Genomic DNA, 22074 nt, shown 5'->3' with positions numbered 1-22074 from the left:
TTCCAGATTCCATCGAATGTTGGAAGATGATCAGCAATGCATCTACTATTTCTAGGGCCACTTCCTTAAGTACCCTAGGGTGTAGATTATCAGGCCCTGGGGATTTATCGGCCTTCAATCCCATCAATTTCCCTAAAACCATTTCCCTACAAATACTGATTTCTTTCAGTTCCTCCCTTTCATCAGACCCTATATTCCCCGACATCTCTGGGAGGTTATTTGTGTCCTCCTTTGTGAAGACAGAACCAAAATACGTATTTAATTGGTCTGCCATTTCTTTGTTCCCCATTATAAATTCCCCTGATTCTGACTGCAAGGGACCTACGCTTGACTTCACCAATCTGTTGCCTCACAGCGCCAGGGACCCGGGTTCGAATCCAGCCTCGGGTGACTGTCTGTGTGGAGTTTGCACATTCTCCCCGTGTTTGCGTGGGTTTCCTCCGGGTGCTCCGGTTTCCTCCCACAGTCCAAAGATGTGCGGGTTAGGTTGATTGGCTGTGATAAATTGACCCTTAGTGTTAGGGGGATTAAATACATGGGGTTACGGGGGATCGGGTGGGATATGTGTCGGTGCAGGCTCGATGGGCCGAAATGGCCTCTATCTGCACTGTGGGGTTTCTGTGATTTCTGTGATATCTATAAAAGCTTTTACAGTCAGTTTTTATGTTGCCTGCAAGCTTACTCTCATATTCTATTTCCCCCTTCTTAATTAATCTCTTTGTCCTCCTTTGTTGAATCCTAAACTGCTCCCAGTCCTCAGGTTTACTGCTTTTTCTGGCCAATTTATATGTTCTCTCCTTCGATCTTATGCTATCCCTAATTTCCCTGGTTAGCCACGGTTGAGTCACCTTTTTTGTTTTATTTTTATGCCAAATTGGGATGAACAAATTCTGTAGTTCATCCATGCGGTCTTTGAATGTTTGCCATTGCCTATCCACTGTCAACCCTTTGAGTGACATTCCCCAATCAATCCTACCCAATTCGCGCCTCAGACCATCGTAGTTTCCTTTATTTAAATTCAGGACCCTCGTCTCTGAGTCAACTACTTCATTCTCCATCTCAATGAAGAATTCGATCATATTATGATCGCTCCGACCCAAGGGGCCTCGTACAATAAGATTGCTAATTAATCCTTTCTCATTACATAATACCCAGTCTAAGATGGCCTGATCTCTGGTTGGTTCCTCAACATATTGGTCCAGGAAACCATCCCGTAAACACTCCAGGAATTCCTCCTCCACAGTATTGTTACTACTTTGGTTAGCCCAATCTATATGTAGATTAAAGTCACCCATGATGACTGCTGTGCCCTTATTGCACGCTTCTCTAATTTCCCTTTTAATGCCATCCCCAACCTCCGCATTACTGCTTGGAGGTCTATATACCACTCCCACTAACGTTTTCTGCCCCTTGGTATTTCTCAGTTCTACCCATACAGATTCCACATCATCAGAGCTAATATCCTTCCTTACAATTGTGTTAATCCCTTCTTTAACCAGCAATGCTACCCCACCTCCCTTTCCTTTTTGCCTATCTTTCCTGAATATTGAATACCCCTGGATGTTGAGTTCCCAGCCTTGGCCACCCTTAAACCCCTCTCCCCTGTCTCCTCCATCCTCCCCTCCGACAACAAGTGTGAGGAGCTCATGGACTCCTTTGTCTCTAAGATTGAGACCATCCGTTCAGCTGCCTCTGCTAATTCCCTTCCTTCCCCTAGCCCACTGGCCAAACTTCCTCTAAGGTTCCCCCCTGCCCTAGCACTGAACGCACATCTTTCTCCAGTTTCTATCCGATCTCCCCTTTTGACCTCTCCGCGCTCATCTTGTCCATGAGACCCACTTCCTTCTCCCTCGACCCTATCCCCAGCTGACCACCAACTTCTTTTTCTGGCACCCATGTTAGCTGATATTGTTAACGGTTCTCTCTCCTCAGGTACTGTCCCCCTCTCCCTCAAATCTGCCGTCATCACCCCTCTCCTCAAAAAAACAACCCTTGACCCCTCCGTCCTTGCAAACTACCGCCCCATGTCCAACCTCCCTTTCCTCTCCAAAGTCCTTGAACGTGTTGGCGCCTCCCAAATCCGTGCCCATCTTTCCCGCAATTCCATGTTTGAATCTTTCCAATCAGGTTTCTGCCCTTGCCACAGTACTGAAACGACTCTCATCAGTCACATATGACATCCTTTGTGACTGTGACAAAGGTAAACTATCCCTCCTCGTCTTTCTTGACTTGTCTGCAGCCTTTGACATGGCTGACCACTCCATCCTTCTCTGATGCCTCTCCACCATCGTCCAGCTGGGTGGGACTGCACTCGCCTGGTTCCATTCTTATCTATCTAAATGTAGCCAGAGAATCACCTGCAACGGCTTCTCGTCCCGCTCCCGCATCATTACTTCTGGTGTTCCCCAAGGATCTATCCTGGGCCCCCTCCTATTTCTCATCTGCATGTTGGCGTTTGGCAACATCATCCGAAAACACAGCGTCAGTTTCCATGTGTACGCTGATGACACCCAGCTCTACCTTTTTACTACTTGAATCGACTCCTCCACGGTCTCTAAATTGTCAGACTGCTTGTCCAACATCCAGTTCTGGATCAGCAGAATTTTTCTCTAATTAAATATCGGGAAGACCGATGCCATTGTTTTCGGTCCCCACCACAAACTCCGTTCCCTAACCATGGACTCCATCCCTCTCTCTAACATCTGTCTGAAGCTGAACCACTCTGTTCGCAACCTTGGTGTCATATTTGACCCCGAAATGAGCTTCCGACCACATAGCCGCAGCATAACTAAGACCGCCTATTTCCACCTCCGTAACATCACCCGTCTCCGCTCCGCCTCAGCTTATCCGCTACTGAAAGCCTCATCCATGCCTTTGTTACCTCTAGACTTGACTATTCCAACGCACTCCCGGCTGTCCTCCCACATTCCACCCTAGGTAAACTTGAGGTCATCCAAAACTCGGCTGCCCGTGTCCTAACTCACACCAAGTCTCGTTCACCGATCACCCCTGTGCTCGCTGACCTACATTGGCTGCCGGTTAAGCAACGCCTTGATTTCAAAATTCACACCCTTGTTTTGAAATCCCTCCATGGCCTCGCCCCTCCCCATCTCCGTAATCTCCTTCAGCCCCACAACCAACCACCCCCCTCGACCCCCGAGATATCTGCGCTCCTCTAATTCTGTCCTCTTGAGCATCCCTGATTATAATCACTCTACCATTGGTGGCCGTGCCTTCTGTTGCCGAGGCCCTAAGCTCTGGAATTCCCTGCCTAAACCTCTCCACCTCTCTTTCCTCCTTTATGACACTCCTTAAAACCTACCTCTTTGACCAAGCTTTTGGTCACCTGCTCTAATTTCTCCTTATGTGGCTCAGTGTCAAATTTTTTGTCTTATACTCCTGTGAAGCGCCTTGGGATGTTTTACTACATTAAAGATGCTATATATATATATATATATGCAAGTTGTTGTTGTTGTTGGAATGAAAAGTTAGTATTGGTAATGGTGGCCATGACCGGATTGTTGTAAAAACCCATCTGGTTCACTAATGTCCTTAAGGGAAGGAAATTTGCCATCCTTACCCACAGAATTGTATTCCACCACAATCTGCAACCATTTTCAGCCAGAAGTGCCGAGTGGATAATCCATCTCGACCTCCTGATGACCTCCCCACCATCACAAAAACCAGTCTTCAGCCAATTCGATTCACTCCACGTGGCATCAGGAAACGGTTGAGCGCACTGGATACAGCAAAGGCTATGGCCCCCAACAACATCCCGACTGTCGTGCTGAAGACCTGTGCTCCAGAACTAGCCGCACCTCTAGCCAAGCTGTTCTAGTACAGCTACAACACTGGCATCCACCCGACAAAGTGGAAAACTGCCCAGGTATGTCCTGTCCACAAAAAGCAGGACAAATCCAATCCAGCCAATTACCGCCCCATCAGCCTACTCTCAATCATCAGCAAAGTAATGGAAGGAGTCATCAACAGTGCTATGAAGTGGTGCTTATTCACCAATAACCTGCTCACCGATGCCAAGTTTGGGTTCCACCAGGACCACTCGGCTCCAGACCTCATTACAACATTGGCCCAAACTTGGACAAAAGAGCTGAACTCCAGAGGCGAGATGAGAGTGACTGCCCTTTGACATCAAGGCAGCTGTTGACCGAGTGTGGCATCAAGGAGCCCTAGTAAAATTGAAGTCAATGGGAATCAGGGGGACAACTCTCCACTGGCTGGAGTCATACCTAGCAAAAAGGAAGATGGCTGTGGTTGTTGGAGGCCAATCATCTCAGCCCCAGGACATCACTGCAGGAGTTCCTCAGGGCAATGTCCTAGGCCCAACCATCTTCAGCTGCTTCATCAATGATCTTCCCTCCAACATAAAGTCAGAAATGGGGATGTTCACTAATGATTGCAGTGTTCAGTTCCATTTGCAACTCCTCAGAAAATGAAGCAGTCCGTGCCTGCATGCAGCAAGACCTGGGCAACATTCAGGTTTGGGCTGATTAGTGGCAAGTAAGATTTGCACCACACAAGTGCCAGGCAATAATCATCACTAACAAGAGAGAGTCTAACCACCTCCCCCTAACATTCAACAGCATTACCATCATCGAATCCCCGACCACCAACATCCTAGTGGTCACCATTGACCAGAAACTTAACTGAACCAACCACATAAATACTGTGGCTACAAAAGCAGGTCAGATCCTGGGTATTCTGCGGCAAGTAACTCACCTTCTGACTCCCAAAGACCTTCCACCATCTACAAGGCACAAGTAAGGAGTGTGATGGGATACTCTCCAATTGCCTGGATGAGTGCAGCTCCAACAACACTGAAGAAGCTCGACACAATCCAGGACAAAGCAGCCTGCTTGATTGGCACCCCATCCACCACCTTAAACATTCACTCCCTCCAACTCTGACTCACCGTGGCTGCAGTGTGTACCATCTACAAGATGCACTGCAGCAACTCACCAAGGCTTCTTCTGCAGCACTTCCCAAACCTGCAATCTCTACCATCTAAAAGGACTAAGACAGAAAACGGATATGAACACCACCACCTCCAAGTTCCCCATCAAGTCACACACCATCCTGACTTGGAAATATATCTCCGTTCCTTCACCGTCGATGGGTCAGTATCCTGGAACTCCATACCTAACAGCACTATAGGACTGCAGCGGTTCAAGAAAATAACTAAAAGATTGATTAAGAAAGGGAAAATTGATTATGAAAGTAAATTAGCAAAAAATATAAAAACAGATAGCAAAAGTTTCTATAGTTATATAAAAAGAAAAAGGGTGGCTAAAGTAAATGTTGGTCCCTTAGAGGGTGAGACCGGGAAATTCATGGTGGGAAACATGGAGATGGCAAAAACGCTGAACGAATATTTTGTATCAGTCTTTACAGTAGAGGACACTAAGAATATCCCAACACTGGGCAAACAGGGGGCTCTAGGGGGGGAGGAACTAAATACGATTAAAATCACTAAGGAAGTGGTACTCGGTAAAATAATGGGACTTAAGGCAGATAAATCCCCTGGACCTGATGGCTTACATCCTAGGGTCTTGAGGGAAGTGGCAGTAGGGAGTGTGGATGCATTGGTAATAATTTTCCAAAACTCCCTGGACTCAGCAAAGGTCCCGGCAGATTGGAAAACTGCTAATGTAACACCCTTATTTAAAAAGGGTAATAGACAGAAGGCTGGAAACTATAGACCAGTTAGCCTAACATCTGTGGTTGGTAAAATTTTAGAGTCAATTATTAAGGAGACAGTAACGGGACATTTGGATAAACATAATTTAATAGGACAAAGTCAGCATGGTTTTACGAATGGGAAGTCATGTTTGACAAATTTGCTCGAGTTCTTTGAGGACGTAACATACAAGGTGGATAAAGGGGAACCAGTGGACGTAGTGTATTTAGACTTCCAAAAGGCATTTGACAAGGTGCCACACAAAAGATTATTGCTCAAGATAAAAAATCACGGGATTGGGGGTAATAGTCTGGCATGGGTGGAGGATTGGTTATCTAATAGAAAGCAGAGAGTTGGGATAAATGGTTCATTCTCAGACTGGCAATCAGCAACTAGTGGTGTTCCGCAGGGTCAGTGCTGGGACCCCAACTCTTTACAATCTATATTAACGATTTGGAGGAAGGGACCGAGTGTAACATATCAAAGTTTGCAGATGATACTAAGATGGGAGGGAAAGTAGTGAGTGACGAGGACGACATAAAAAAACCTGCAAAGGGACATAGACAGGCTAAGTAAGTGGGCAGAGATTTGGCAGATGGAATATAATACTGGAAAGTGTGAGGTTATGCACTTTAGCAGGAAAAATCATAGAGCAAGTTATTATCTTAATGGCAAGAAACTGGAAAGTACTGCAGTACAAAGGGATCTGGGGGTCCTGGTGCACGAAACATAAAAAGTTAATATGCAGGTGCAGCAGGTGATCAAGAAGGCCAATGGAATGTTGGCTTTTATTGCTAGGGGGATGGAATATAAAAACAGGGAGGTATTGCTGCCGTTGTACAAGGTATTGGTGAGGCCACACCTGGAATACTGCATACAATTTTGGTGTCCATACTTAAGAAAAGACATACTTGCTCTCGAGGCAGTACAAAGAAGGTTCACTCGGTTAATCCCGGGGATGAGGGGGTTGACATATGAGGAGAGGTTGAGTAGATTGGGACTCTACTCATTGGAGTTCAGAAGAATGAGAGGCGATCTTATTGAAACATATAAGATTGTGAAGGGGCTTGATTGGGTGGATGCGGTGAGGATGTTCCCAATGATGGGTGAAACTAGAACTAGGGGGCTGCTCTTTCAAAACTGAGATGAGGAGAAACTTCTTCACTCAGAGGGTGGTAGGTCTGTGGAATTTGCTGCCCCAGAGAGCTGTGGAAGCTACATCATTAAATAAATTTAAAACAGAAATAGACAGTTTCCTAGAAGTAAGGGGAATTAGGGGTTACGGGGAGCGGGCAGGAAATCGGACATGAGGCTAGGTTCAGATCGGTCATGGCCCTGTGGGTGGCGGAGTGGGCCCAGGGGCCGTGTAGCCTGGTCCTGCTCCTACTTCTTGTGTTCTAATTCTGTGTTAGATTTCAGGAGATGGTTCTATTCACAGGGATTAGTGGAGACCTCGGGAACAGGCTGCCAGCTAGGAGTCCTTCAAGAGTAAATTGGGCCTGTTCCTGGCTGGGGTGGAGATCACCTCTTACAGAAGGTAAGTACTGTGAGAAATACAGGGGCAGAGTGATCTCCTGGACGAGTTTCGATCGCCTAGATGGGTCGGAGAGGAATTTCCCAGATTTTTTCTCCCAAATTGGCACATTGGGTTTTTTATCTGGTTTTTCGCCTCTCCCGGGAGATCACATGGGTTCGGGTGGGATGGAGAGTGAAAGTAGATTTGAGGTTAGGATCAGATCAGCCATGATCTTATTGAATGGCGGAGCAGGCTCGAGGGGCCGATTGGCCTACTCCTGCTCCTATTTCTTATGTTCTTATGTTCTTATAACACCTTCTCGAGGGCAATTAAGGATGGGCAATAAATGCTGGCCTTGCCAGCAATGCCCACATCCCGTGAGTGAATTTAAAAAAAGCTGATGGCGGTGCGCACGGATGCAGCCGCTTTGTCTCTCCCGAGACTGAGCGTTTTCACGCTCCTTCTGAGTCTCTTCTGGACTCTGCTGATTCGGGAATTAAAGGCTGACCTACCGTACAGTCGGCAGACGCTCCTAGACATCGGGGCCGACTGCGTGCGGCTTACACTCGGCGACATCGATCTGCCTCCCGACATCGCCCGACCCCCAGGACCAGCGTGGCGTCCTTCCCCAGCCGGAAGTCAGCGCAGACCGCGCAGAGAATGCAAGCAGAAGCGGGGTAAGAGGGCAGGTATCCAAAACAGGCTGAAGAGGGCCCCACACAAACCCTCCCTCCCAAGTATTTTCCTGGCCAACGTCAGGTCACTGGAGAACAAAATGGATGAGATCAAACTGGATCTCTCCACACAGAAAAGGACAAAGGAATGCTGCGCCATGATCTTCACAGAGACCTGGTTGAACAACGGCATCCCTGACACCACCATCCAACTAGAAGGACGCACGGTCTTCCGCGCCGACAGAACTGCAGACTCCGGTAAGAGCAAGGGAGGCGGTTTGTGCATCTACACTAACAATGCCTGGTGCACTAACACTGATATAATTGATAGATCCTGCTCGGCTGATTTGGAATTCCTCATGGTAAGGTGCAGACCCTTCTACCTGCCTCGGGAATTCACGGCTGTTATCATCACTGCGGTCTACATCCCACCACACGCTAATGCCAAACTAGCACTGAAGGACCTCTACAGGGCCATCAGCGAACAACAAACTGCGCACCCAGACGGAGCTTTTATCGTCGCGGGGGACTTCAATCACATAAACCTAAAAACTGTACTACCGAAATTCCACCAGAATGTCTCCTGCCCCACAAGAGGGGAGAACACACTGGATCAAGTCTACACGAGCATTGTAGACGCTTATAAGGCCATTCCCTGCCCCCACCTTGGGAAGTCTGTCCACCTCTCCCTGTTTCTAGCCCCGGCATACAAACCGCTCATCAAAAGAGGGAGAACATCAGTGAGAGCAGTGAAAGTATGGCCAGAGGGGGCAGTATCGGAGCTTCAGGACTGCTTCGAACGCACTGATTGGGGCATGTTTGCCCATAATGACATCGAGGAATACGCATCCACAGTGTTATTCTACATCAACAGCTGCGTTGAGGTCGTCACGACCCATAAAAATATCAGGACATACCCCAACCAGAAACCCTGGATGAACGGAGAGGTCCGCTCACTGTTGAAAGCACGGAGTGAACACACGAAAGGCTGCTGGACCGGATAGCATCCCTGGACGGGTACTCAAGGAATGTGCTGATCAGCTGGCTGATGTCTTCACCGCCATCTTCAATCTGTCATTGGCCCAGGCAGTAGTCCCTACATGCTTCAAGACCGCTACCATTATTCCTGTGCCAAAACAAATGGCTGTGACGTGCCTGAACGACTATCGACCTGTCGCACTCACACCCATCATAATGAAGTGTTTCGAGAGACTGGTCTTAGCCCACATCAAAGCCAGTGTTCCTGCCTCCCTTGACCAACACCAGTTTGCCTATCGTGCAAACAGATCAACGGAGGATGCAATCACAACTGCTCTACACTCGGCACTGAATCACCTAGATGGTAAGGAGACCTACATCAGAATGCTGTTCATAGACTACAGCTCAGCATTCAACACTATCGTCCCCAACAAGCTGGCCACCAAACTCCAAACTCTTGGCCTGAACACTTCCCTCTGCAACTGGACCCTGGACTTCCTAACAAACAGACCCCAGTCTGTCAAATTAGGTAACCACACCTCCCCCCACCCCCCTGACCCTGAACACAGGGGCCCCACAAGGATGTGTGCTGAGCCCCCTCCTCTACTCCTTCTTCACCCACGACTGTGTGGCTGTTAATGGTTCCAACACCAGCATCAAGTTTGCGGATGACACCACGGTAGTAGGCCAGATCACCAACAACGATGAGTCAGCCTACAGGGAGGAGGTCCAGCATCTCGTGAAGTGGTGCGCCGATAACAACCTGGCCCTTAACACCAAGAAAACAAAAGAAATCATTGTGGACTTCAGGAAGTCCAAAGGCGGAAGTCACACCCCCATCCACATCAATGGGGCTGTGGTGGAAAGGGTGGACAGCTTTAAGTTCCTCGGAGTCCACATCACGGAAGACCTCTCCTGGTCCCTCAACACCTCCTCTCTGGTGAAGAAGGCCCAGCAGCGCCTATATTTCCTAAGGAGGCTGAAGGGATGTAATCTGTCACCCCTGATCCTCTCTAACTTTTACCGCTGCACTATAGAGAGCATCCTGACAAACTGTATCACTGTATGGTACGGCAGCTGTAGCTACTATGACCGGAAAGCCCTGCAGCGGGTAGTCAAAACTGCCTAACGCATTACCGGCACCCGGCTACCGACCATAGAGCACATATACCAGAAACGCTGTCTACGGAGGTCACGGTCCATCATCAAAGACCCTACCCACCCCAGCCACAGTCTGTTCGCCCTCCTGCCATCTGGGAGACGCTACAGATGCATTCGCACCCGTACGACCAGATTTAGGAACAGCTTCTTTCCCAGGGCTGTCATCCTACTGAACTCCACAAATAAACTCTAAAGCCTGCACATCTGCCAATGCACTTTATTATGGTTATGTTTATGTTAATATACTACAAGCCAAATGTATGTTGAATGTTTAAATGTCTTAATCCAAATGTACACTCTCGGGAGCCGCAAGCCTACATTTCGTTGTACTGCACTTGTGCACTAACAATGACAATAAAAGTTGATTTGATTTGATTTGAAATGACCTCACATGACAAAAATGACATGCTGCATAAACATAAAAAGGTTTACCGGACACTTTAGTACAAAGAAAGTGCCCCTTTTACAATTTCTGCTTTATTCAGCTTGTCATGTCAACATTGGTTTAATGAAAGGGCCAGTAGATCTCCAAAGGTCTGTTAAGAAACCTCTCTTGATGTGCTAATCACTGTTATTGAATATCTGGTGAAAAAGAAATTACAGCCTCTTGAAGTCTGCTTAGCTCAAGGGTTTGTTCTTTTAGTTGTTTTTAGTACTGATTGACTCTTTTAAAAAACAATATATACTATTTGCATACTTGTCCAATACTGCATGATTATTAGTTCAGTACAATTTTATTCCTAAACATGCTATTTTAAAAAGAGGACTCAAAGACTAGCAGTATGGAACATCACTTGTTTTCAGTACATTCTTTGTAAGAGCAAATACTCTCCCCTCCCCACTATCTGAAGAGGGCAACTCATACTAAGATGTATTTTCATGGGCATCACACAACACACTTCCTCTTGAATGACCGAATGACCAATCTTTATTTGACAGCCCAGAGACTGAGCAGTGGCAAGTTATTTGACTGTCGAAGAGGTCACACTGGAGCCTAATCCCGTCCTCACCAGATGTCCACACATGTGCACCTTCCAGCAGGGGTCATTGGATAGTTACCAGGAATGGTAATAGAGGCTGATATTTTACCCCTCTCTAGTGCAACCTCAAAGCAAACTTTATTATACATGTGACAGTTAATTGCAATAGTACAAGATGCTAAAGTACTACAAAATTGCACTACAGCGTGGTGGGGTATTGGCCCACTATCCTTCATACTGTGATTTCCCCTTCCTAGCCGCGTTGCTAGAGGGAGCACCAGCTTGGAGGTCTGGTATCTCCTTGGAGGGAGGGAAAGAAAATTGGCAGTAGAGTGTAAAAGGCTAGTGTCGAATCAACACTCCGTATGGTATTGAGAGGGGCCACGATGAAGGTACAAAAGGCAAAATCGAATATTTTTTGGAAAGCACTGTGCAATTAGGATGAAGCATACCAGCAGGCGGGACAGACCCTTGAAGTAATGAAAATCCTGCATCCAATAACAGAGCGTCTATTCTTTTTTTCCTCCATGACGTGCTTTGGGACATTTTTCTACATTAAGAGTACTATATAACTGCAAGCTGCTGTTTTTTTTTTGTGTTACAGCAAGAAGCATGCGAGCTTTGGCTGCTGTTTAGCACCTTAATAAGGTGATGGGATCAATCGCAAGCTGATAGAAGACCAAAGGGCAAAACATAGATAGTGGGATTGTGAATAGAAAGACACAATGGAAAATTAATAACAACAGAAACTAAGTAGCCGCCAGTTGGAAGAGCATGATAGCGAGAATCTTGTGGCGTCTATTACGTACTCACATAAATGCTAGCAGTTGGATCCGTTCTGAGAAAGGGTCTGCAACTCAAATGTTAACCGTCTCTTGTTAAGCATCTCTTGTCAGATGCTGGCAGATAAGTTGTGTATTTCCAGTCATTTCTGTTTTTATTTTGTATCATATTAGTGTAGGCAGAGACTTGGAAGCAGTTGGTATTCTCACATTCATGGCAACAGTTGATGTATATTCCCAAAAGAAGAGAATGGGGAGAAAAACAGGGAGTCTAGTCCTCACATGAAAAATACAGCTGACAGTTAGGAATGTCTCACTGGCAGAATCCAGGTACAATAGTTTGCTACTGAAGTGGATTATGTGTCATCTCCTCACCTTGGCTGAATAAGCAATGAACACATTCAGGGCTTTTGTTTATTACTGTGGGTTTTTAAAGGGTGATTAATGGTACAGGCTGCAGGACAAAAGAGTACAAGGTCACCTTAGATGAACGGGGTGTGTTGCAGTTTAAAAGGAAAAAAAAGGACTCGAGATGAAAATCGCTGGAGCTCTGAACAGAGACATAATGCTACAGTAGTGAAAGTGGGCGGAAATCAAACTTGTTCTTGAATGAAAGCAAAGTGCTTTTGTTCTGAAATAGGGCTGATTGTATAAAAGACTAGGGCACTGCTATCCGAGGTTATTATTGAGCTTTGGTACGTAGCTAAGCAATAATAATTTCAAGACAATAGCTCTGTCCAGATGACGTTAAAAAAGGAAAATTAACATTTAATGATTCTCTGGAGTTAAAAGAACAAGATTGTTCCAGGAGAAAAAAAGTGTTTTATACTGAGAATGTCAACACTTTGGAGCATCAACAGCTTCTTGGTAAACTTATTCAAGGTATGGCCTTTGAGTTAAATATTAGCTGAAGGTACTGAATTGATGCAGCATATTCAAACTTCAGCCTGCTATACTACAGCATTTACTAAGATTAGGTTTGCACCCTTGATTTCCTGCTTATCGAGGGATGAAATTCTGCAGCAGCAGCCCAAGCTCATTTGCCCTGTCGCATTCTACGTTTCTGGTGGGCAGAAGAGACCTCGCTGGGTTTTCCAAGGGCTCCTCATTTGCATACTACTTGTGCTCACCATTTGTGGTCTGTGCGACGTGCTGTGAGCCTGGGCACAAACAGAAATGTGCAGATGCCACTTGAAGCAGCAGCTGCAGTTCCTGATTGCTGGAAATTGATTCCTGTCGCTTCTTCTACTGAGTTGTATGAGGTGTGAGGTGAGCCAGGAGTCTGCCACTTCCTGTGGTGGAAGGAGAACGGCTCGATTTTCTGAGAAGACCTGGAAATTATGCTAAGGCAGGTGATGGCAAGAAGGGCTACCATTTCTGGCTCTGGTGCACCATCAGGGGCCTAGTTCTCACAGCCCCAAGACATCACTGTATGTCCTCAGCCAAACCATCTTCAGCTGCTTCATCACTGACCTTCCCTCCATCAAAAATGTCATTTGCTGATAATTCCACAGTGTTCAGCTCCATTCGCATTATCGTCTGATAATGAAGCAGCACATACAAGCCTGTTGCAAGACCCGGATAACATCCAGACAAAGGATAGCAAGTGCCAGTAACATTTGCACCACATAAGTGCCAGATAATGAACATCTCAAACAAGACAAAGCCTGGCAAACTCCCCTTGACCTTCAATGGCACCACCATCAGTGAGTCCCCCACCATCACCATTTTGGGGTCACCATTGACCAGAAGCGTAACCGGATCAGCCACATCAACACTGTAGCTACATGAGTAGGGCAGAGGCTGGGGACTTCCACTGGGAAGAGGTTGATTGTGTGCAGAGGTTACACCATACTGGGCTGAGACGGGACATGCTCAATAGACCAACTGATTCTTTCATGTTCTTATCTGATATATGTCAGTGGCTTAAATGATCAAGACAGTCATTACTTTAACTTCTGCAAGGAGGGTCATGTCAGTAATAGAGGAAGTTTGGAAGTCCTTCTCCAGGAGATGGCAATGTTCCACAACTGCCTCCTTGCTGAAATATAAACAGCGCAGACTCGGCTCCTCTGACATGCCCAGGAAACTATGGCATTTTCTAAAAACGTGGCCCCCCACCAGGTAGATGCTAAGCCCCACTTTGCTCCAGGTGGACCTGCCTCTGCTCCTGGCTAAAAAACTCCAAATCTTTCTCCCTGAGGGCTAAGGAAATTCCAATGGAATGTCCATTCTATCCAAAGAGCGCTGTTGCCTAGCTCAGGCAAGCTATCAAGTTAGAAGGGATGCTAAATTAAAATTACAACAGAATATGCAGACATAATTTAGGAGCTGAAACAAACAATGTTACTGAAATATTAGTAAGCAAGGAAAATTAAAAATGGGCCAAAAACAGGGTCTCGAAAATCACTGTAAAACAGCAGGCAGCACAGCCTTAACCAGACCAAAGGAGACTTCCAGTAGCCGAGTACCTGATTTAATAGGTACACTTCATTGGCTTCACACCATTAATGCAATACATCAGAAATTGTGGTGCAACAAGCACGTGCCCCAAATGTATGAAATTAAAGGCTCTAATGGGAGTCACGCCTTGGAGCAGCACAGGCCTCGTGTAGTTCACATGCAGGCAGAAAACCTGGAGAGGTGTGTTTAAAATGCAAATTGGGTGCAAAATCTCTGCCCGTGTTTTTTCACCCCTTCTGTGGTAGGCACACGCCTGTACGACCAGTGCATGGGAGAGGAATTTCAGTCTTGTGCATCTCAGAGAGGATGCTTACAAAACTGCTTTCATGAAAGCCTTAAAGCTAGTTGTCAATGCACCCTCATGGCTGGATTATGGTATATGCAGTACATAAAGAGATCTGTGATTTACAAAAGAAAGAATTACCTTGGTGCAAATAAATGAAATTATTTTTTAATCTGAGATGATTTTTAATTATTTAATGACTTTAATGGAGATATTTGAACTACAGCTGAAATTTCATCTGCACCTTTATTATCGTGTCTATGTTTACATAAAATGTTTTCACTTACTTTGTGACACTCTCACCAGCTCATTGACACTGAACACGCCTGATGTGACAAAGCTGTCTTGGAAGCCCAAATGTCCTGCAAAACATGGAAGTAAAGAAAAATAAGCTTCTACAGAACAAGAATTTGCAAATTGAAAATTTTATTTCACAATAAAGTATGGACATCCTCCATTAAAAAAAACACGTGAAACTTTATTAAAAATGTTCCCACTTTCAATTAACCTGAGATGAGAGGGTTGTCCTATGAGGAAAGATTAAGTAGGTTGGGCCTATACTCTCTGGAGTTTCGAAGAATGAGAGGTGAGCTCATTGAAACATACAAGAGTCTGAGGGGGATTGACAGGGTAGATGCTGAGAGAAATAACAACACAAAGTGCTGGAAACACTCAGCAGGTCAGGCAGCATCGAGGAGAGAGAAACAGAGTCAACGTTTTGGGTCGAACCCTTTGTCAGAACTGGAAAAGGTTAGGGAAGAGAGATTTTTAAACAGGGGCAGGGAGGAGGGGAGGAAAGAACAAAGGGAAGGTCTGTGATATCATGGAAGGCAGGAGAGATTGACTGACAAAAGGGATGATGGTGCAAGGCAAAAGGAGAGGTAATGGGACAACTCAAGAAACAAAAGATGGTTCTAGATGATGTGTGAATGATGATGGCAGCAACATTAATAGCTACCATGTGAGGAAACAAGAGAAAAAAATGTAAAGAAATACAGGGGCCAATTTATGGTCTGAAATTGTTGAACTCGATGTTAAGTCCAGAAGGCTGTAAAGTGATGGTGTGGAGATGCCGGTGTTGGACTGGGGTGGACAAATGTAAGAAGTCACACAACACCAGGTTATAGTCCAACAGCTTTATTTGAAATCACAAGCTTTCGGAGCGCTGCTCCTTCGTCAGGTGAAGTGGAGAGATGCATAAAGACACAGCTTATATAGTCAGAGAATAATGTCAGATGTTTACAGGTAATCTTTCTAACTGCCATTTATCACACCTCGGCAGAGAGATAATCACAGCAATCAAAGGTGTGAATGGTGTCCAAACAGGTTAGTCAGGAAAACATTACATCAAAGAACAATGAGGTGGGGTCACAAGGGGTCAAATGTTGCAGATGCTGGGGTCTGTATGAAAAACAAAAAACAGACAAAAAAACATTTTTTTTGCTGGAAATCACAGCAGGTCCGGCTGCATCTGTGTAGAGAGAACAAGCCAATGACGACTCGAGTCTGGATGACCCTACGTCAGGTGGGGTTACATGTAGCGTGACATGAACCCAAGATCCCGGTTGAGGCCGTCCTCATGAGTGCGGAACTTGGCTATCAGTTTCTGCTCTACGATTTTGCGTTGTCGTGTGTCTCGAAGGCTGCCTTGGAGAATGCTTACCCAAAGATCGGAGACTGAATGTCCTTGACTGCTGAAGTGTTCCCCGACTGGGAGGGAACACTCCTGCCTGGCGATTGTTGCGCGGTGTCTGTTCATCCGTTGTCGCAGTGTCTGCATGGTCTCGCCGATATACCATGCTCCAGGGCATCCTTTCCTGCAACGTACGAGGTAGACAACGTTGGCCGAGTCACATGAGTATGTACCATGTACCTGGTGGGTGGTGTCCTCACGTGTGATGATGGTATCTGTGTTGATGATCTGGCATGTCTTACAGAGGTTGCCGTGGCAGGGTTGTGTGGTGTCGTGGTCGCTGTTCTCCTGAAAGCTGGGTAATTTGCTGTGAACGATGGTCTGTTTGAGGTTAGGCGGCTGTTTGAAGGCGAGTAGTGGAGGCGTGGGGATGGCCTTAGCGAGGTGTTCGTCGTCATCGATGACATGTTGAAGGCTGCGAAGAACATGGCGTAGTTTCTCCGCTCCGGGGAAGTACTGGACGACGAAGGGTACTCTGTTGGTTGTGTCCCATGTTTGTCTTCTGAGGAGGTCTATGCGATTTTTTGCTGTGGCCCGTCGGAACTTTCGATCGACGAGTCGAGCGTCATATCCCGTTCTTACGAGGGCGTCTTTCAGCGTCTGTAGGTGTCCATCGCGTTCCTCCTCGTCTGAGCAGATCCTGTGTATTCGCAGGGCTTGTCCATAGGGGATGGCTTCTTTAACGTGGTTAGGGTGGAAGCTGGAGAAGTGGAGCATCCTGAGGTTGTCCGTGGGCTTGCGGTAGAGTGAAGTGCTGAGGTGTCCGTCTTTGATGGAGATTCGTGTGTCCAAGAATGAAACCGATTCTGAGGAGTAGTCCATGGTGAGTTTGATGGTGGGATGGAACTTGTTGATGTTATCGTGTAGTCTTTTCAGTGATTCTTCGCCGTGGGTCCATAGGAAGAAAATGTCGTCGATGTATCTGGTGTATAGCGTTGGTTGGAGGTCCTGTGCAGCGAAGAAGTCTTGCTCGAACTTGTGCATGAAGATGTTGGCGTATTGGGGTGCGAATTTGGTCCCTATGGCTGTTCCATGTGTTTGGGTAAAGAACTGGTTGTCGAAGGTGAAGACATTGTGGTCAAGGATGAAGCGGATGAGTTGTAGGATGGCGTCTGGAGATTGGCTGTTGTTGGTGTTGAGTACTGAGGCTGTCGCAGCGATGCCGTCATTGTGGGGGATACGGGTGTAGAGTGCCGAGACGTTCATCGTGGCGAGGAGTGTTCCTGGTTCAACTGGTCCGTGGGTGCTGAGTTTCTGTAAGAAGTCTGTAGTGTCGCGACAGAAGATGGGGGTTCCCTGTACGATGGGTTTCAGGATGCCCTCGATGTATCCAGAGAGGTTCTCACACAGGGTTCCGTTGCCTGATACGATAGGATGTCCGGGTGTGTTGGCTTTGTGTATCTTTGGGAGGCAGTAAAAGTCTCCCTCGTGGGGAGTACGTGGGATGATTAGCGCGTACGATGCTCTGAAGGTCTGGATCAAAGGTCTTGATCAGTCTGTTGAGTTGGCGGGTGTGTTCTTTGGTCGGTTCTGCGGGTAACTGTCTGTAGTGTTCCTAGTTGTCCAGTTGTCGGTATGCTTCTTTGCAATAGTCCGTTCTGTTCTGTATGACGATGGCTCCTCCTTTGTCTGCTGGTTTGATGACGATGTTGCGGTTGGTCTTGAGAGCGTGGATGGCATTGCGTTGTGCTTGGGTGACATTCTGGACTGTCTTGTGAGTGCGGCTGATGAATCTGGCGTTGATGCATCTCCTGACAGCTTGAGCATACATGTCAAGCTTAGGGCAGCGACCCTCCGGAGGGGTCCAATTTGACTCTTTCTTCTTCGGTTGCTGCACTGCGGCTCCCTCTGTCTGCTGTTCCGGATCATTGGTTGTCTCATTGGGTTCGCTGCTGGCATCTTGTGATTTGTGGAAGAATTCCCGGAGCCTCATTCTCCTGATGAATTCCTCTGCATCTGCTGCGAGACCGATGGGGTCCATTTTGGTGGTGGGGCGGAAATTGAGCCCTCGGCTGAGAACTTCAATTTCGTCTGGTTGAAGGGTGTGGTCGGACAAGTTGACGATGGACTTCCCTGTGGTTTCAACCGTGGTACCGGGGGAGGCTTGGTTGCTGCTGGTGGTGATGCCAAGTTTCTCAAGCTTCCTGTTCTTGGTGTGCATGTAGGCAGTGTAGTTCAATTGCCTCGTCTGCTTGGTGGTGTCTCGTAGCTGGTCTGTTGTGTCCTGAGCACAGGCTGAGAACATGGACTCTATCTCGGTTTCGAGGTTGCGGCGTCTGCTGTAGAGCTGGTGTACGAGATGGTTGAGGAGTGTGCGAGAGGTACGACGGCAGAGTCTCTCAGCGTAGTCTGTGTTGTAGGTCATAGAAACATAGAAGATAGGAACAGGAGTAGGCCATTCGGCCCTTCGAGCCTGCTCCGCCATTCAACGAGATCATGGCTGATCATCCAAACCCTAGCACCCGGTCCCTACACCGACAGCCATCCCACCCAAGCTCTATCCCCGTAACCCCGTAACCCCACGTATTTAATCCCCCCTAACACTAATGGCCAATTTTTTTTATCATGGCCAATTAACCTAACCCGCACATCTTTGGACTTGAGTGGGTTCGTGATCTGTAGTCCTTTCGGGATCTGGTCTGCTTTCTTGCACCTCTGTAGAAACTTGATGTCTGTGTCGATATGCGCGATCTTCTTGGAGATCCTCTCCACTTTGAGCCGGCAGTTTGTGGTGTCGATAGTAGCCATGGTGTGGAGATGCCGGTGTTGGACTGGGGTGGACAAATGTAAGTGACTAATAGAAAGATGAGGTGCTGTTTCTTGAGCTTACCTTGAGCTTCGTTGGAACAATGTAAGGGGCCGAGGATGGAGCGATCAGAGTGGGAGTGGAGGGGAGAATTAACGTGACAGGCGACCGGAAGCTCGGAATTATGTACCTCCTCCGACAGGCAAGTGCCCAGGATGTGCCTTTAGTGGCGCAGTGCCCATCATTGCTATGGGAATCAGGGCGCCTCCTCCGAGCCCAGAAAGCCTGCCGGGGTCAGCGAGGGATGTTTCTTGCAGGTGCATCCCAACATTTACACAAGGATGCCACCTCCATTCAACGTTCATATATAATTATAATATCATTGATTCATTCCCCACCATCACCTGTTGATCTCCTACTTTAGGGAACAGTAATTTCCTTCCCCAACTGCCCCTGAAAAAAATTAAGCAGTGTAAGTATCAATGGCTCGGCTTTTGCAGTCAGCAGCGAACTAACGCTGCTCATGTACAGAAAGCAAAATAAAGAGAGAGAAAGAAAGATGGGATTAAGAGAGAGAAATAAAAGAAACAGAAAAAGACTGTAAAAAAATAATTTTACATTTTTAAAAATCTTCAACAATAATTAAATTCTGAAGGAATGAGACTCTACACTTCTAAATTTACAGTGCCAGAGAGGTTGTTTGGCAGTAATTAAGAGTTATCACGGTGTTAAAAATTCACTTGCATCTGAATGCACCAGCCCTAACCTTTCCCGGCATGTTTAGGGGTAACTAGTGGGCAAGTACAGCAACTTCATGCCCTTACATGGATTTCAATGCCGAGTCTCTCAGCGAGGTACCGGTGGGGAGCAGCTTGTGGAGGAGCAGGGCAAATCAGACCGCACCTTCCGGATTTCCATGTTTAACTGTGCAAGTGTGGACTCCAAAAGTTGCTGTTTAATTTACTCCATAGTAACGGTGAGCGCAGTTAGCCTTACTGTTATTCTTAAAGCAAAATCCGGGCCTATATAGTCCTCAAACTCACTTTTCAACCGATGATTTTAAAGGTACTAATTGATCCTTCTTTTGGTCCTTTTTCCACATGTTAGCTATTCTGTGTGAAAACTGATCACTAACCTTGCTTGAGGGCTTGTGAATTTTGTACTTATATCCTATAGGCCTATGCTTCTTGTTCAAGAGAAATAGTTTGCTTACTTAACTCATCTACATCTGTCATTATTTTGAATACCTGTATCATGTCTCCCCTCAGTTTTCTTATTGCCAGTGAAAATATGTTTAGTATTGTGGGCCGGGTCTGGGAGTTGGGAGGGCCAGTCATCTGACTGATGGATCCATGGCCCAATGTGCGGTTCTGGAGGGCCAGGAGGCCACTGCCGTGTCCGCCCATCACTCTGATTGGCAGAAGGTGAGGTTAAAGGGGCAGGGAGGGAGCGTGGGGCATTTATTCTGGGATGTTAAAGGGGATGGGAGGCAGAGGCAGAAGATCAGCCATGATCTCATTGAATGGCGGAGCAGGCTCGAAGGGCCTACTCCTGCTCCTATTTCTTATGTTCTTAGTTACTTAAGCATTTCTTCAAGACTATTCTTCTAATGCCTGGAATCATCCTGAACGTAGCCCAGTGTCCTCCAGAGACACCATAGTACCCAATTTGCCTTGTTAACAACGGCCTCAAAATGCTTTCAAAGTATGGTTAATAAGCACTTCTAATTTCATTTCAATTTTGGCCTCTGCCAATGACCCCTTTCATGTTATACACAAGTTTAACATTATCCGTCCCTGTATACATTACGCTACATTAGGGGTGTCAAACGTATAGCCCACGGGTCAAATCTGGCCTACGAAACAGAGTCATCCAGCCCACAGACTGTCCCTCAGAAGCAGAAATATCCCGCGTGTCCCCAAAACCTGGACAGCTGAGGCAGCTGAATTTGCAGCACTATAATTTTCTAAAGTCAGTCTTTCCTGTAGCTCTGAGATATTTTCCAAACTTCTCACCTCCCACCCACGCTTTTTGCCACATGCTGTTACGTTCCATACACCCCCCCACCCCTGCTTGCACTCTCTGATCCTCCAATCAAAGCTTTGCTTTTCCCCACCCACTTCAGCAGTTATTTTCGGTTGGGTTTCAGTGCTCAGCTCAGTCTGATCAGTGCTTTCCTCCTGCACTCTCACTATCACACTCTGCAGTCCAGCCTTGTGCTCCTCTGCACCACACTTAGTGCTGCTTTAAGTGATATATAGCTGATATTATATGACATGATGTAAAAATGTATTCCACCACCTGAAGTTGGATGGTGTATTGCTCAACAGACTGAGGTTGAAGGATTCTCTCTACCCAGGGTCTGAGAAATCCGAGAAGAGAAAAACAGTGGAGCATGGAAATGGAAAAGGAGAGGGGAAAAGATCAAAAAATCGTTGAGTGAAACGGACTCAGATGAGGAGGTGATGAAAGCAAACTTCCTCTCTGAGCCTCTGAGCCCAAAGCCACAGGCCACATACTGAAAACTATCAAATGGAACTCAAAGAGTGCTTCAGTTTGGGAATTAGTAATTGCGGCGAAACTAGGTGTAGTGAAGGCGAAACGAGGATAATGGATGAAGATATGGTGGGATCAGATGGCGACTTGTCAAGACTAGTGACATGTTATTGTCAGAAGCCCTTTGCAGGCAGGCCAATGATTGAATGTAACCAGCACAACACCCGGATCCACCTGTTCTTGTGCCAAAATCTAAAAGTCTAATGTACCTGATGTCTTTTTCTGTGAAAAGTGTGGAGATGTGAAAGAATGGAGTAAATTGGGCTCAGGCCAGAAGAAGCTTCCTTGAATGAACAATTCATGGGCCTGTTTTGTGACTCATAAAGTAAGAAATAGGAGCAGGAGTAGGCCATACAGCCCTTCGAGCCTGCTCCACCATTCAATAGATCATGGCTGATCTTCAACCTCAACTCCACTTTGCCACCTGATCACCATATCCCTTGATTCCCTTAAAGTCCAAGGCAGCGGTTTCGTCTACTGAGACGGATCCGGGGCCTAGGGGTCGGCAGCGTGGTCCCAGCCTGCTCTGCTGAAGTGATTTTACATT

General features: G+C 46.7%; 1 protein-coding gene and 1 pseudogene across 13 annotated transcripts in view; one reads left to right on the top strand and one right to left on the bottom strand.

The window, feature by feature from the left end:
* Positions 1-22074, bottom strand: part of nfia (nuclear factor I/A) — an 885553-nt gene that overhangs the window by 208635 nt on the left and 654844 nt on the right. For all 13 annotated transcript variants that reach the window (XM_085982852.1, XM_085982857.1, XM_085982863.1 and 10 more), the window contains one exon: positions 14820-14894. In XM_085982852.1, the coding sequence (XP_085838978.1) occupies positions 14820-14894 (75 nt within the window). The remainder of the gene's footprint in view (positions 1-14819; positions 14895-22074) is intronic.
* Positions 21252-21816, top strand: LOC147122109 (PHD finger protein 23-like; annotated as a pseudogene).

Source organism: Somniosus microcephalus, chromosome 3 (assembly GCF_052327205.1).
Source record: "Somniosus microcephalus isolate GS21.2 chromosome 3, FLI_Smic_1.0, whole genome shotgun sequence".
NCBI lineage: Eukaryota > Metazoa > Chordata > Chondrichthyes > Squaliformes > Somniosidae > Somniosus > Somniosus microcephalus.
The sequence above is the reverse complement of the archived record's forward strand: the minus strand, read 5'-3'. Positions and strand labels throughout refer to the sequence as shown.